Here is a 17,660-nt window from a genome sequence, read left to right on the forward strand (position 1 = left end):
TAATTTGTAACGTTTGCGTTTGTTTTTTATATTACTTTTATTTGAAGAAAATTCCAGCTAAATCGCAAATAATGCTTGTAGAACCTTACTTGTCAATAACTGCTGAAAAGTAAAAAAAGAAAGGTTTTTTTGATCTCATTGTGATGTGGAATAAAAAAAGAAAACACTATGGTAACTTGACGAAGAAAAAATAGAACGTCAAGCCCGTCAATTTCAAACCAAACCCAAAGTTTTGAAGGTAATGTTGTGTATGTGGGTGGAACCAAATGGGTATTGTATAATATGATCTGCTAAAATCTAGTGATTTCACTACGGGCATTCATTACAGATCGCAATTGATGCGTTTTAACCAGGCATAACAAGAAACGTGACCAGTATACGAGTAAAAACAAAACAAAGTTATTTTCTTTCATGATAGCGTTCGAACTCATGTTGGGCAATTAGTGAATTTTTTTTTTAAGAAACGGTTATGTAGGAGATTTTACTACTCTCGCTGTATTTTCCGCTCATGGCTATATCGGATTAGTGGTTCACATAGGTACAACATAATTTGGCAAACAAAACTCACTTCTTTAAAAAAATTGAAAAAGATTATTAAGCTTCAGATGAAGACAAAAATTTGTACACCCAATATTGGTGTAAAAAAATTAAGTGATAACATGTAAATACATATGTATATGCGACATCGTTTTTAAGGTCTTACAATAGAAACATACACATACATATATATAACACTTACAAAAAGTTTTAATTAATTATGTACTTCTATAATAACAATGTAGGATACATTAACTTAAGTAAATTAGCAATTTTTTAGAAAAAAAAAAAAACTGTGCAGTGTTTAAAATTATTACTAGAAACAATTTTGTCATAATTGTACGTGTAAAAGCCAATGTAAATAATAATAATAAACTGTACATATTATTACAGCTATTTTTATTGATTCCCTTTTAAATTCTGTATATATCTTTTACACGGGACTCTCTATATGATAATGGTCTCGTTATAGCATTTTAGGGTAATTTTCACCTCAACTTATCATCAACGTACGCCTTTTTTATTAACAGGATACGAATAGAAATATCTGATAATATGCACAAAGGTATAATAAATAATATACCTACTACCGATACGAAGAACAAGCGTCAGTTTATTTTTTAAGCGACTTCAAAAAAGGAAGAGGTTCGACTCTATTATTTATGTGTGTTACCTAAGTATCTTTTTTACTGGGTCCTATCCTAATCGACCTCGATTTAGAATGATTAATTTTTTGATCAAAAGCTGGTACTTGATATGTGGTCCCATTTAAATTTGACCGAAATATATTTATATCGTGTTTGTGAGCCAACGCAACTATTGATTGATACGTTTTATTATTGTCATTAATACATAATTTGGTTCATTTAATGAAACGTTATAATTTTTAATTATCACGGTAGTAAACTCCAGTTGCTTGTCGTAGTTGACAGACGCCTCTTTTTAAAGTTTTTTGCAGTTTTCCTTAGGATAAAAGGCGTCGCAGTCTGCACCACCGAGTCCGAGGATCGAGGCTCGTAGGGCACCAAGAGCGCCGCCGCGAATCCAAGCCACGCCTGCACTTTGAATGAAAATAAATATATATGCTAAATGAATACAAATTATTTTATTAAATGACTTCAAAAAACAAGTATTTTTCAATAGACTTTATTTTTTATGTATGTTAATATAATATACACATATTTAATACTGAGTACAGCGATTTCGATTACTCATTTTTTTAATCAAAAGCTGGCGCTTGTCACATGGTCCCATTGAAATTTGATGGACAGTTGATGAGCACTGAGTTAACTCTGATAATGCGCATTTAATTAACTATTTTTTCGTCTACCTACGTTGTATTACTGGTCAATGTTATTGAAGATTTAGATTAAGAAGACAAGATTGTTCGTTTTGTTTTTGGTTAATTCTGGCAGTGAAAAATCTTGGCAATCATTTCTTTAGCCGATTTTTAAAAAGGCCTATGAAAATTAAAAGCAAGTAAGTTAACTTTGAAGAAAGTCGAATTAAAGTTGGTGCATTTTTTGCCCAGAGAATCGGCATAGCGATTCAACGGGGAAATGCTGCCAGCATTCTTGGCACAATTCCACGCGGACATCATTTATATCAAAACTATCTGTAAATATTTAGTTCTTAAGTTGTGAATTGTAAATATGTATAATGTTTAATACACTATTGCTATTTTAAATAAATGTTACAGGTTTTTTTTATTAAAGTTTAGTACTATACCAGATAAAAATTTAGTTTATCCAAGTTATAATACTTACTGCCACAACGGCAACCAATATCTTTTGGAGCCTTGCATGTTCCTTGCATGTTTATTACCCATGCACAATGTACGATACATGCACAAAGTAGTTTGAGGTTTGATGGCCATAAGAGCATGTCTGGCTAAGTCATTAAGGGCCGACACTTGTGGCTTTGGTGAAACTGATTCTCTTTTTGTGCGAAATACGTCATCCACGTTAACTGTATCTGTGTTGTCGACTACTTGCATTAATTGTGGTTGCGGATGATTCTGAAATTATATTTATTATTATTTAATCCTATTTTTGGTCATAAGGATATTTCTACAATCGATGTACACATGTGCACAATAATTCTGTTGGGTTTAGGAATATGATAATTGTTATTAGAAGGATAAAACGAAGAATTTTTGGAAATTTAACGGGTTTCAATAGGGGCTTTATTTCTATGCAAGTTATTTAATTTTTAAAGAACTTTAAATAAGAATTTCTGTTTAAAAAGTTAAGCACAGATTTTTCGAATACTCCATCCTTCGAGTAAAAATAGAAAAGACATTTTATATGGCATTTTAATTTTGAAGTTAATTTATGTTACAGAAAATAGAATATGTTTTTTCTAAGATTCTTATTAGCAGCGGTTGACAACGACTCAAATATGTATATGTTATCCATAAAAAAAGTATTTTGTAACAATTTATATTCAGCAAAATGTTTCAATGAAATTAAAAGGTAAAAAGAGAATAATATGTTCATCATCATCATCACTTCAGCCTAATACAATAAACTGCTGGACATAGGCCTCCACGAGTTCACGTCAAAAATGGCGTGATTTCATGTGTTTTTCCCATAATCACCACGCTGGGCCGGCGGGTTGGTGACCGTGAATAATATGTTAATTTAAGTTAAATCAAATATTAATTAAAAAGCTTACGATTGTGATATAAGTTAGGACTTGCAATACAAACACGCCAAAGGATAAGAAAGCTATCCCTGTTAGGGATATTTCGAAGAGATCTGTCAAACCAAGTCCGTGGCCGTCTTTCTCCACCGCATATTCCTCATGTATTTCGTGTACGTGTGATGTTGGGTGATGGTACAATGAGGGTGGTGGAGGTGGCATCGAGTATTCATATCCACCGCCTAAAATACGTACATGTTTCTTATCAATGGTACAAAAAAGCTCTGATACGTGACGTAGAACGACATCTCATCGTCACCGCTATTTCGTTGTTTCACACGACGTTATTCTCCATTTTTTTTTTCGTAACACGCATGTCACGTCGTTTCGTAAGAAGTAGACTCCAATTATAATATACTAGCGATCTCTGTCTGTCCATATTTTTTACAGGATAAGTAATCACTAGCATATCATATACTAAAACCTTGTCTGAAACACGCTGCATCTAATGGTATAAGTATTATTCCGATTTGTTCTGTAGTTTTCCCAGTATAACTAAACAAAAAAAAAAACGACTCTCCATTTATTAGTAAAGATTTCATTTTGATTAATGAATAAGTACCTAAGGAATAATGATTAGATACGAGTATTCAACGCCTACGCCTACAACGTATGTTGGAACCATTGAAATGAGCTTTTTTTGTCAAATATCGTGACGAAACCCCTGTGCTCTGAACAATTCTTTATCCTCCAATTTATGAACAACTACGGGCTACGCCCTTTTGTTAGAAAAAAATACCTCAACCAGCAGTGACCTGTATATATTCTGTTACCGTATAGTAATATTTTTCAACATTGAAACATTCTTTCGACCTGTCTTGAGACAGTTTAATAAATTACTTATTACAGCCTATTACATTTAAGCTTCGTTGCATATATTTGTAGTAGGTATGACATCGCTGATGTAGTGGTGCGTGCACCGTGTCGGCGCTCACACACCGACGACTGCGAGTTCGATTCTCACTCGGGATGTATATTTGTATTTGTATAAATATTATTTCTTTCCCTTGGTATTTCTTTTCGTCTGCTTGTCTTTTCTCATAAAACCGTAAAACCTCCAAGTAACAAAAAAAGAAAAAATCAGTTTCCAGGTGTAGTTTGAAAGCTGTTTTTAAGTTTTAATTATTAGAACACAATTGACGTAAATTAAATATGATAACGGTTTTATACTGAACAAGGCCCATACTGTGCTTGGAAACGTCGTACGTAAACTCCTCTGTGTCTCCCAGAGAGGGGTCAGTAGCCTCAACAACGTCATAGCCTTGCCGAGGTAGCGAACGATGAGAAGTGTCGCTTTGGTAGGTATTGTTCAAATAAGGAGTTACAGACACATTGTGATGTCGATAGACGTCATTAAGTGCCATCACCCTGAAAAAAACGAGTGTACTTTAAACCACACGACTGAAGTAAAACTTCTTTCGCTCCTACAGTAATATACGAAACGCAACTACCTCTCTTTCTATCTTCACTAACTTATATTTCCCTCTCAACTTCTGTTCGCTTCACCCGATCACACTTTTTGTAACGCTCTCGTCACGCATTCACAAGATTACTCTCCAAGTCAAGCATGCCTAAAGAAGTTTTACGCGGAATTTCTTGTCAATGTTCTATGAGTAGTAAATTAATTAACACGTTTGTTTTCAATCACGCGACGTCGTATGATCGCGGTGAGAGGAACGATTGAGCTATTATAAACATTTTCAGCAACAATATTTTTTGATGTACCTACTTAGGGGTAAATAATTGAAAAATAATTGGGCCACCCGCTTAAAACCTAAATGTTAATTCTGGTAACAAAAATATTAACAATCTAACTTAATCTAATCTTACGAACACAATTTAAGAATAATTGTGTTTGCTAACAAACGAAAAAAACAACGTTAGTTGACGAAAAAATTAACAAACGAACTAGTCGTCACTACGATTTTCGAGGGTTCCTCTCGATTTCTCTGGGATTTCATAATCAGATTGTGGTTTCCTTATCACGGTACCACCCTTGGGGTTATCTCCTTTCCAAAAAAAAGGAATTATCAAAAGCGGTTCATAAGCGACGAAGTGATTCCTAAACATACATTATAATATATACATATACGGTTGGAGTTACCTTCTCCTCTTTTGAAGTCATAGTAATTATTTGAATAAATTCTTTGCTAATAATACTAAAAAATAAATAGATAACTAAAATGATTTATATTTATTTAAAATCAATTTTTTAACCGACTTCAAAAATAGGAGGAGGTTACTCAATTCGACCGTATGTATATATATTTTTTTAACCAACTTCCAAAAAAGGAGGAGGTTCTCAATTCGACTGTATGGGTGTACCGATTTTGATAATTTTTAATTTAATCAAAAGCTGATGTTTATCATGTGGTCACATATAAATTTTATCGAGATCTGACAACTACTTTTTGAGTAATCTTTGATAACGTGTAGTTACTTGACTATTTTTTCGTCGATCTACGTTGTATAGTAATGTAATTGAAGTCGGTTTTTTTTCGTTTGTGAGCAAACACAATTACTTTATGTATGTTCGAGGATAACTCCGTCGTTTATAAACCGATTTTGATAATTCTTTTTTTGTTGGAAAGGAGATATCCCTAGTTTGGTATCATGATAAGGAAACCAGGATCTGATGATGGGATCCTAGAGAAATCGAGGGAAACTCTCGAATGTCCGCATAATTTTTTACTGGGAGTACCGATTTTAATGATTTTTAATTTAATTGAAAGCCGATGTTTATCATGTGGTTACATTTAAATTTCATCGAGATCTGATTACAACTTTTGGAGTAATCTTTGATAATGCGTATTTACTTGACTATTTTTTCGTCTACCTACGTTGTATTACTTGTCGATATAATTGAAGTCGGTTTTTCTTCGTTTGCCTGCAAACACAATTATTCTGTAATATTTCTTTAGGGTGTACAAATAAAGAGTATTTATTATTTTTATTTTAGAAAATTCTTCGTTTCCGAATAGTGTAGGATATTTTGTCTTTCTTTAGGTTTGGGTATTATGTTAGTTGTAAAGAATTCTAATCATAGGTATTTATTTATATCTTTAGGATAGTCTAATAATTTAAAAACATACTTAGCCAACCATTCGTGATAATTCGATGAGCCCGCATCATACAAAAAATTATTCCTTATATCTTGAGAACGTCGAGTAAGTACATTTGTACTAAAAATATTATTTGTGAACGGTCTTCCGACGCGATTCTGCAATACGTTTTTACCCATATCGTCAAGTATTTGCTCCGCGATGTAGTTTCGACATTGGTATTCGTTCATCATTTTTCTATAAAAAATAATAATTTACTAATTTAAGGCCACATAACTTAAATGAGTCACATAATTTCAATTTATCTGAGGTAGGAAATATCCTGCTCCGAATCTGGAGCAGCCCGACTGGGGAAGTACCTCGACCTCACAGAAGATTACAGCTAAATAACACTGCTATCAAACATTGTTGTATTTCTGAGGTGAGGAAGGTCACCACAGCACCTGGGGGGGATTGGGTGTAGGGTCGACCACGCTTTAATACGCTTGCAATGCTTCTGGTGTTGCAGGCATCTATAAGCTACGGCGTCTATAGCTGGTAATCGCTTACCGTCACGCTTGTTTCTGCTGTTTCTCGATCTAGTTTTATAATAAAAATTACTTCCAGACTATTTCGCTTCAGCCTGTAATACGCCACTGCTGGGCTTAAGCCTCTTTCCCAGTATAGGAGAAGGATCAGAGTTTAATCCGCCACGCTGCTCAAAAGCGGGTTGGCGGTAATACTCCCTACTATGAGTGACGATCACTATCAAGTGTATATGATAGGAACCGAGACCGATGACGTAACGTGCTCTCCGAGGCACGGTGGGGAGACCCACAAGGACTGCACAAACACCCAGACCACGGCAAACATCTCTTTGGCCGATATAAATGTTTGTCATGTGCGGGAACCGCCAGCTGACCAGAAACCAGTGTTTAGACCGTTGTGCCAAACTGTTTGCGACCAGACTGCTTAGATATAGTTTTTTTTAAGTCATCATCATCATTATCATTTCAGCCTATCACATTCCACTGCTGGTCATAGGCCTCCACAAGTTCACGCTAAAAATGATGTGAACTTATGTGTGTTACCCATAGTCACCACGCTGGGCAGCCGGCTTGGTTACCGCGGGGCTGGCTTTGTCGCACCGAAGACGCTGCTGCCCGTCTACGGCCTGTCTGTTTCATTGCCAGTAGTTGGATGGTTATCCCGCCATCGGTCGGCTTTTTAAGTTCCAATGTGGTAGCGGAACTGTGTTATCCCTTAGTCGCCTCTTACGACACCCACAGGAAGATGGGGTGGCTATATTCTTCATTGCCGTAACCACACAGAAAATTTAATAAATAAATAAAGCATTATTTAAAAGTAAAACTTCTTTATGCACGCTTGATTTGGGGAGTAAGCTGGTGAATGGGTGACGAGTACGTACATCGTATCGTATATCTAAGACACAGTTTTTTTTTTATGTCACTAGGTCGGCAAACAAGCGTACGGCTCACCTGATAGTAAGCAATTACCGTAGCTTATAGACGCTTGCAACACCAGAAGCATCGCAAGCGCGTTGCCGACCCAATCCCCAATCGCCCCAGGAGCTCTGGTCACCTTACTCACCAACAGGAACACAATACTGCTTGAAAACAGTATTATTTAGCTGTGATCTTCTGTAAGGTCGAGGTACTACCCCAGTCGGGCTGCTCCATATTTTGAGCAGGAAATTCCTGCTGTGCCCTACCTCAGTTAAAAGTGCAAGTCTATTGAAGCTAAAGAAGTTTTACTTCAGTCGTCTGGTCTAAAGCACACACGTTTTTATAGTATCGTAGGTATGTCTTAAAGTTCTAAAAAAATAAATCTTGATCTAATCATTAATTGAATCTAATTAAGTACATCTATAATCTGCAGTAATATCGCTGGCCCCGGGCAATAAAGCGGTATACGCCGGTTACACCCTTTTTAATGTTATTTAATTTTTGGCTTCTCTGAGTATCAATCTATCACTCTTATTTTTTTCAGTTTTTTTTATTAATATTTCGTTAGAATAAATGACAATAACCGTTTTATTGCATGGATAATTCTCTTACGACTAAGCTATGTATTATTGCATTATTCTTAAGAAAAATAACACAAAAAACCGGTGAACATCTTTACAGTAATTGTTAATGATCTTGCAATTAAAATAGTATCATCTATGAATTGTATTATACATTTTTTTTAATTATTTCATTAAAAAAATATACGATTTGTTTTTAAAAAAATATTTTTAAAAGCTTAAATTGGTAAAAAAAATAACTTTCATTTGACATATTGAACGTCTGTTTTGGATCACTGTACACTGCACTATAAACAAATTAGCTTCTTTTATTTCTCCTGTAAAATTTGATTTTTGATATTACCGCTTTATTGCCCGGGGACAGCGATATTATAATTGTTTAAAAAACAATTAATAGTAGTGAAAGAAGCGTAAAAAGTGTCTACGAGTTATTTAATTGCAATCTAAAGTTTTTCCTGTTAAATATAAATGATTTTTACTTTAGCTAATAATATTAATATTAAAACACGAATAAAAGAAAACCAAGAATTACAATCACAAAACTCACAATAGGTACCTACTTACTTACCTGTGAAAATCCAACGTAGAGAGTGCTGCATCTATCGAACCATTTGATGTAAGCATTCTATTATTCATCACAGATTTACTCATGTTGGTTTTATTTTCTTCATCAACTATGAAATACGTTGGCATTAAATCTGTTCTTAAAATATCATTTACATTAAATTCATCATCGAACACTTGCGAAGTAGAAGCTAGCGTTATCATTGTAAGCAAAAGAAATTTTTTTATTAGTATAATTTGGAACATTTTCTTAAGAGTATCTTAGAATATTGGTGTACGTTCAAGTGAACACAGAAACACGGTAAAAATGCAAAAGATCGCTTAGCTCTTCCCCGTTTGAACTAAAAGATTACACGGGTTATAGAGCAGAAAATTCTTCAGCGTTAAGATTGTATCATATTGTAACTGTTAATGTCTGAGATAAAAGAAATAAGTAAGTAATTACTTTTCTTCATATTAGTAAGTATGTAACCTAATGAATTAATAGCATAGTTCTGAGTGACTCATTTTGCGGTTTTCTAGCCGCTGTGCCAATATTACAAGTCCTTTTGTCATTTTTGTGCCCTTGTTTTTTTTTCTTAATAATACAACATTGTAATAGTAAAACAATTCATTATAAGATTATTGATTTTATTGTAATGGTGTATTATTGAACAACGATAACAAAATTATCAACAACTATACATACCTACTACAATTATTGTTAACGTAATATAATTTAAATCAATATCATAGAAGTTTATAATAAAGAGAATCACTTGATGCGAGTATCAATACTACTTGCTTTGATGTCTGAAACCAGGGCATTTTGCTAGCAAAAATTGAAATACAAAAAAAAAAAAATACGCAACCGATCGTGTGTTAGTTCGACTTGAAATTGGTCAAGGGGCTCTTTATCTATCTTTGGTTAGGTAAGTATGTCTATATGTGTACATATATGTATATGTACATATGAGATATAATTATATAAATATGAGAGCTCTTGGGGTCGGCAGAGGGCAGGTTCGGCTACTGCTTATACGATCATGTGGCCCGTACGCTTGTTTGGCGACCTTGTTGTATAAAAAAAAACTATAAATAGGTTTGTAAATAATAAAGGGTACTAACAAATTTTCAAGGTATAATTTTTTTTTTTCAATAAAGCTTGTATTTGTAATCTAAGAGCTATAAATTAAATTACACTCACAATTGTATAACAAAATAGCATTCAACCCTCGCATCTCTTAAGTGCCCCCGTGGAGCGGATAGAGGATCCATTATAACACCCAATATTACAAATGTTTGGATGTCAACGAAGCGACGTTTGACGTGAGAACAAACCCAGGTTGCCCCTGTGCTATTAAAATCCTTTTTACGCTCAATGGCAGGGAAACGGTATATCTAAACATAATTTGGTTTCGGTTTTGTTTTTTTTTTACAGATTAAATATCAAATAGGTAATAAATTTTTGTTGGTGTAATAATAATAAAATATTAAGATATCCAAGTAAGTTACAAACAAAAGGAGTACGAGATGATCCTACGAGATAAGATGATCATTTTCAATAACAGCGAAACTACAAATAACATCTTGGTGTATTTTATTTATTTATTTGGAGCGTGATCATGTAGATAGCTTAAATTCTAACTAGCGTACCGTAAACATACATAACTATAGGTATATATAGTGTGTCCAATTCACGCTGTGTAGTTACGGCAGTAAGAATATAGTCACCCCCTCTTCTAGTGGGTGTCGTAAAAGGCTGCTAAGGAATTATCCAGTTCCAATACCACCTTGGAACTTAAAAAACCGACTGATGGCGGGATGACCATCCAACTGTTGGCTTTGAAATACACAGGCTGAAGAGGGGCGCGTCTTCAGTGTGACAAAGCCAGCCCGGCGGTCACCAACCCGTCGCCTGCCCAGCGTGGTGACTATGGGTGAAATTAATGAGTTCACGAGATTTTTGACGCGAACTTGTGGAGGCCTATGTCCAGCAGTAGACTGCGATAAGCTGATGTGATAATGTGATGATTTTTTTTTTGTATAAATAAATAAATTTTTAACCGAAATTTTTTACTTCTGAAAAGTAGCCTACGAGAGATTTTTTTCACCGAGAATATAAAATATGGTGTAATATATTCTATCTCAATCTTTCGCCAACTTCGACTCTAAGGAAGTTTCACTTCAAAAAGCAATTCCTAAAATGAAACAGAAAGGGTGTTGTACAATGTACATACATGGAAATCGAGTAGAAATTAAGAAGATAACTTATATTTTCGAATCTGAGACATCTGAAGAAGATAATGATTAAGAATTTATTTATTGCTCGACTGCATTTTCCAAACATAACAGGTGTAAATGATGAATAAAATGTTGCATTTGTCCGAGATGGTGCAATGAAGTTTGTGCAGTGATACATAGATATTTATTTATTTATTTATTTCAACAAAAATCCACAGCTACATTTTATGTTTCTTAAACCAATACAGAGATGTTAACAGATGATATTCTTGTAAAAGGATGGTGTGTGAATGTGTAGTTGCCTTAAGTATTTTGTCTCGTTAGTGATTAAATAACATTGGCAAAAACCTGTGTGGTTTTCTTATTGTTTTGTTCTTACTGTTTCTAATAAGGTTCGTTATTGTTTATTTAATAAATAAAGAGAAAAAAAAACTCTTGTGATGTGTAGTATTCAGAAGAAAACGTTTAGAATTTTAAGATAAACAAAGTTAAAACTTTTTCAATTATTTTTTACTTTTTGTGATTTTTGAATGTTGTTTTTAACCGACTTCCTTAAAAGGAGGAGGTTCTTAATTCAATTGTATTTCGAATGTTTCGTTTTTTTTTTTAATCGAAAGGTGTTACATGTCATATGGTCCCATTCAATTTTAATTGAGATCTAACAAGTACTACGTTGTACTATATTGCCTAACTTTTCACTGGGTGTACTGATTTTGATGATTCTTTTTTTTATTTTAATAAGCTGGTGCTTATCATGTGGTCCCTTGTAATTTGATTGAGATTTGATGAGTACTTTTTGAGTTATCTCTAAAAATGCGTATTTGCTTAACTATTTTCTCGTCTACCTACGTTGTATTACTTCTATGTATCCTGTGACAAGAGATATAAGTCGAAAAACATAATTTTACAGGAGAGCAAAAACAAGGTTTCATAAAATTCTTGTTCGTTAACTGAGTGGGCGAGGTTCAATTTGAGTATTTTATTTTGTAAAGTAAAACACTCTTTCAATATACATTTAAGTTTTTTTGGTAAATATTTAATTTTAAAGGTAGTTTTTCGAAAAATACATTTGAGTTGTATCTTGTTTCACAAAGGGTTTAATTATGTAATAAATCATACTATTACAGTTAAATTACTTTATACCTATAACTATATACATTTTTCGTGTAAACATGAGTATTCACAAAAAAATGTACTGAAAATTTATTGTAAATTTCAATACAGTAGCCACTTAAATTCCAAACATGACAACATAAAGCATGAATAATAGTGTTGAATATATAATACTCTTAACGCTACTTAACCCATTCCCTGCGGCGATAAAAATTACGCTTATTAGCCAGGTGCGGGAAGGTTTTCGTCGCGAACGCCGATGGGCGTCCTCCGCACCTCATTAGGATAATATGGGACGCCGATCGGCGTTTTCAGCATTGTGCAATAAAAATGATCATTTTAGCGCTAAAATCTTAGAAAAAACTACAAATACACCAAACGTGTGGTACGTTCACGATCGTGTTTGGTGTAAAAAATAAATTAACATTAATTAGGATTTTTTTTTGTGAAGTTTTTGTTCTTTAATAGTTGGATTGTGAAATTTTCGAGACTATGGCGATAAATGGTAATTAAATTATTTTAATTATATAATTATACTTCACTTTTAAACTACAGTCTCATATATTTTAGTTTCAACTGATAACAATGGCTAAATTATCATTATAAATTAATATCAGAGGTTGCAAACCTTTTGATTACTTTTATAATTTTATTATTATTTATTTACAGACCTTTTTTATAGACATCTTCGTTAACCTGAAAATTAGTATCAAAATGAACTTTTGTTGAAATACCTAATTGATCCAATTCGTCGACATTATATAGAACGGACAAGTTTCAACTCGTTAAAATTTTAACTTCGTAAATATTTATTTAATAATTTATATAAAAATGAGTAGATGAATTCATACATGTTTATTTGTTTCTAAACACGTTAAATTTTGTTGACTAGTGTTGTCAAAGGATAAGTAATTAAGTGATTGATACAATAGACTGAGTAATTTATTCTCATTAAAACAGGAATGATTCTATAATTGATCTTATTTATCCTTTATATTGTAGAATAAGCTTTAACTTATCTAAATATCTGTAAGTTAAATTAATAAAGTTCATAATTAGTTAAGTTAATAAATAAAACTTCCAAGGATTTCGGCTTATAATAAAATCGCGAATAAAGTAAGACTCACGGTGTTCACGAACGTTCGAAGTTTCGAACTGAGTCTAAAATCATTTTTATCATTATTACTTCTTTTGCCAGGTCTCTTTTCATTTCGTTAAAGAATGTCACAATATGAATAACCGTACGCGTTTGGGCGCGTAAGCGGCGGAAGAGAAGCAGTACTAATAACTACCTCTACTATAGGAAAAATAATATTAACTAAATACATTTAGGAAATATTGCAAAAAAAACATAACAGGTATTTATTTAGAATCAAAGGTTGCTAACTCCTGGAAGACGCCGTTAGGCGTCCTTCGCACCTAGGAGTGAATACGCATTTTTCAAAAAGTTATTTTTCAAACAAATATTCGGAAACGGCGAGCAATACCTTGTTGTATTTTTAAAAAAATGTGCCTATATTGCAAGTATAATTTTTTGTGACTTGTTTTCGCTAAGATAAAAGGAATTGAAAAAAAACGCCGATGGGCGTCCTTCGCACCTCAATGTTAAATCAAAAAACGCCGATAGGCGTCCGCCGCAGCGAATGGGTTAAAAATGCCCTAAACCTTATACTTATTTCGTGAATAATCCAAATAATACACTCATTTACATAATACACATTTATTTTATACAATTACTTATATGAAATAATACAAAAACGTAACGATTAGATATTATTAACATAAATATATTAACACAAATTTTGTATATTACATTTGTGATTTCTTTTAAAATTTACATAAGTTGTAGAAGATAATTACTAAAAAGTACTTTCAAAATAGCTATAGAGTAACATTTACCTGTTAACACTTTATTTGCTGCTACACAATAATGAATTTTTGTCATTTTTCAGTTAACACGATTTTCACTAGTTCTATAAATTTTCTTTTATACAAAAATTAAATAAGCTACAACAATGTTGTATTTTAATGAACATCACCTAATATGTTCTTGTTATTGTAATTTTTTTTAATTTCATCACATCAGCCTTTCGCAGTCCACTACTGGACATAGGCCTCCACAAGTTCAAGCCAAAAATGACGTGAACTTATGTTTTTTATTTACTATTTTTTTTTTTTTCTTTTTCTGATGCCTATATTTTACATTTTCACTTTGATGTTTGTTTTTTTAATAAATGACTCACTATAGTTATATTATATATCAAGAAACTGGAAATTACAAATTTAATATTAATTTCATTGAATTGGTATAAAAAATCTAATTAAAAAAAATTCCTGCTACCCTAAAAGATTTACTTGAGTATGTAATTTCATTATTGGTTATTTATAAATTGCGTTTTTAATTAAGGTTAGTTACATTCTACAACCACTAAAATGTACAATATATGTAAAGAATCAATGGCTTTTCAAGAAAATATAAAAAAGACTATTTGAAATTTTACCTCAATTTAAGGCTAATGAGAGAAAATAGAGATCATAATATGTTTCTTCCTATAATTCTATTACTATATCTAAAATTAATTATAGCATGCAATACAAATAAAACTACATACATAGTTGACAAACATTTAAATCGCATATATAATTTTATTCAATAGTATTCTAACATGTTGTTTATGACTTGATTAAAAATAATGAAAGTAGGAATACAAACAAATACTATTTCTAAATATTTTAGTATAACTTTATATAAATTCATGTAGTTAACAAAACATCCCAGTTAATTTCATTATTATACACCTCTTGCTCAAGCCACACTTCATAATTAGTTTTGAATTCATCATCAAGCTCAACATTTATGTCGAGCACACTATTAATGTCTGTGTCAACTGGTTTTAGTTCACTCTCAATATAATCTCCTGTACCATATCTTCTCTGATTGAATCGATCTACACAGACCCTTAGAGCACATTCTTCGTCTTGAAAATCCCAAGGTCGTGCATCAATTTCATTACCAAAAGCCCAGTCATCGTTTAGTCTATGTCGCACTTTTGAATATATAGCACTAATCGTCTTCATATTAGTTTTCCTCCATTGACGGCCCAAATATTTAGTTTGCATTTTTAATAGCTTCAATACATAAAACTGCATCAAAGCGTGTCTTACTTTCAATGCACGCTTAAGTATAGGGGCACTTTTAAATACAACCAACATCATAATTCTAGCATTTTTCCACTTTGTTAATTTATTTAAGATTCTTAATAAATTAATGCATGAGAAGACATTCCTCCATGAGTATGGAACTGGTGAATCACCTATTTCCAAACATTCTTTGGTAAGTTCAGGTTGTTCACCAATAACACAGGCGGGGAAGTCAAATATCGGTATTGTATTCTTTGCTCCTATATATGACAGGATATTTTGATTAAAAAACTTCAATACTAAAGGTATACAATTAGCAAAGACCAAATGCTGGGACATAAATTCAAACTGATATACATGATTTAGTTTAAAATGTTTCAAAAGTAATAGCAAAGTCGCTGTTACAGCTTTAACTATGATTTCTTTGTGTCTATTCACATCAATACCAAGTTTTAGTGACTGCAATACTGTCATGGGCATTTCTTCAGGTAGAACATCGGCCATGATATTCATGGAATATGTTTTAGCAGTAGAGGTGGGTGTTGCAGCTAACAGTATCTTCAGTAGGGCAATCATATATTGTGGTAGATTCGGCAACATGGCTCTGTACAAAGTCTCTGCCTCAGTGTCTTCCACTTCTTTTTCACCTCTAGTAAGAGGACTTCTAGCTATCTCAAGTTCTCTCTCTGCCTGAACCTCTGCTAGGCTTGTGTACATGTGTTTTTTTAATATTTCAATACCTTCATGAATAGGCTGGGGTAAGCCAGCAATTGTCTGTCTGTCACCTGGCAGGGAGTAGCCAACGAATTTTACCCTTACATTGTCTAAAAACATATCAATATCTTTTTGACGAACTTTTGACCTCCAGGGCAAGCTTCTCGGTAAGGGAGGTGGAGGGGGTGGACTATCAAAGCGCTTAATGTACATGTAATCAGGACAATTTTGATTTATATTTTGCACACCCTCTCCGGACATTGACTGGAACTCCATAGAATAATCTTCTGAACCATTTCCAGTTTCTTCTTTGTCAACAAAAATTTGTTCATCTGATTCATCAAGGGAAGTTTGTTTTATAAAAGTTTGCCTTCGAAGTGCTCTTTCATTCTCCTTAAGTTTTCTTTGCCCAGGGTTTTGATTTTCTATCATGTCCGCAGCATTAGGAGGGGGAGAACTGGAGCGCATTCCCTTTATTACATCTAGAGTATCTTCAGTTATTGGAGGCAAACCATATCTTTCACGAAGCTTTGCTTTTCTTTCCTTCAATTCTTTGGATCCACCAAGATAAACTAGTAATATTTTCCACAGCAACAATAGAACCTTTTTCATTGGAAAATGAGGAGTAGTTCCTGCACACAATTGTGTAACCATGCCCAATAGTTTCACTGGTAGCAATTCTTCACGAAAGGGTGTCCCTATTTCTTCTTTAAAATTCTTTACCAAATGTAGGTATTCTGAAGCAAGATTATCTTTTTCAGTTCTCATATGTTCTGTTATGAGATACAAAACAGATAATATTACCCTTAATTTAGTAGAATCTGCTAAGGATTCTGCAAGCTTCCGAGAAGCAAACACAGGATTACTTCTAACGATTTCAAAATTTAATAGCTCCACAAACGCAGAAAAAGTCCCCATCTCATACAGCATCATAATATTATGACGAGCCCATTGCGCTTGTTCTGCATCAGATTGCATTTCCGCCCAGCAACCTTGAGCGAGATATAGTATACATCGAGTTGCTCGCATTCGGATATTAGTTACAGCTATATCCAGATGTTCTAATAATTTCATAACAACGGTGCGCTGTTGTTGTTTTGAAAGTCTTTGCCAACTAGGCGGAAAATTGAATTCTTCCATTATATCCTCGAATGCCTTGACGTTGTGCTGGAACTCAGGATGTTCAGTGTAACTGTATAATTCAGCAATTTCATTTGCCTGCGTATCGCAATCATCATATATAAAATCTAACTCCGGGCTCTCGTCGTTTAGGCTCAGACATTCTCCTTCTTCAATGGGTCGTCGAACATCAAGTTGTTTAGCGCCTCCACGGCGCCCATTTCCATTAGTTCCCATTGTGTCAAACGTGTATTGAAAGCTAAAAGGTTTTACATTTTATGCATTTATTATTACAAATTCTTCAAATAGATACAGCATTTTAATAATAATTTGCCGAAAGCTCTTTTCCACTAGACCGATACTATAAAATATAAATCACTATTCACTAATTTACTATATGAAAGTCTATAACTAGTATAGACTATAGAGTATAGACGATAGACCAAAGAGTATATAAA

At 33.2% G+C, this 17,660-nt stretch overlaps 2 protein-coding genes across 2 annotated transcripts; both read right to left on the bottom strand.

Moving 5' to 3' along the window:
* Positions 1-1,377: 1,377 nt before the first annotated feature.
* Positions 1,378-9,096, bottom strand: LOC123655177. The gene is made up of 6 exons (XM_045591012.1): positions 8,897-9,096; positions 6,333-6,539; positions 4,427-4,608; positions 3,214-3,422; positions 2,304-2,554; positions 1,378-1,597 (listed from the first exon to the last, which is right to left on the bottom strand). The coding sequence occupies exons 1-6, from the start codon at positions 9,094-9,096 to the stop codon at positions 1,480-1,482; spliced, it is 1,167 nt and encodes a 388-aa protein (XP_045446968.1). The 3' UTR covers positions 1,378-1,479.
* A 5,745-nt stretch (positions 9,097-14,841) lies between these two features.
* LOC123655349 (striatin-interacting protein 1) lies at positions 14,842-17,439 on the bottom strand. Its single transcript, XM_045591160.1, has one exon. It carries the CDS (start codon positions 17,437-17,439, stop codon positions 14,983-14,985), a length of 2,457 nt encoding a protein of 818 aa, XP_045447116.1. The 3' UTR covers positions 14,842-14,982.
* Positions 17,440-17,660: the final 221 nt, after the last annotated feature.

The sequence above is a fragment of the Melitaea cinxia genome, chromosome 7, assembly GCF_905220565.1.
Source record: "Melitaea cinxia chromosome 7, ilMelCinx1.1, whole genome shotgun sequence".
NCBI classification, from domain to species: domain Eukaryota; kingdom Metazoa; phylum Arthropoda; class Insecta; order Lepidoptera; family Nymphalidae; genus Melitaea; species Melitaea cinxia.

Bases quoted from the DNA above. Each gene is read 5' to 3' on its own strand.
- LOC123655177 (XM_045591012.1), bottom strand. From the start codon at position 9,096: ATGATAACGCTAGCTTCTACTTCGCAAGTGTTCGATGATGAATTTAAT. The intron at 6,540-8,896 runs GTAAGTAAGTAG...TATTTTTTATAG, and splicing joins TCTACGTTGGATTTTCACAG to AAAAATGATGAACGAATACC. The intron at 3,423-4,426 runs GTATGGGCCTTG...TACGTATTTTAG, and splicing joins GTACGACGTTTCCAAGCACA to GCGGTGGATATGAATACTCG.
- LOC123655349 (XM_045591160.1), bottom strand. From the start codon at position 17,439: ATGGGAACTAATGGAAATGGGCGCCGTGGAGGCGCTAAACAACTTGAT.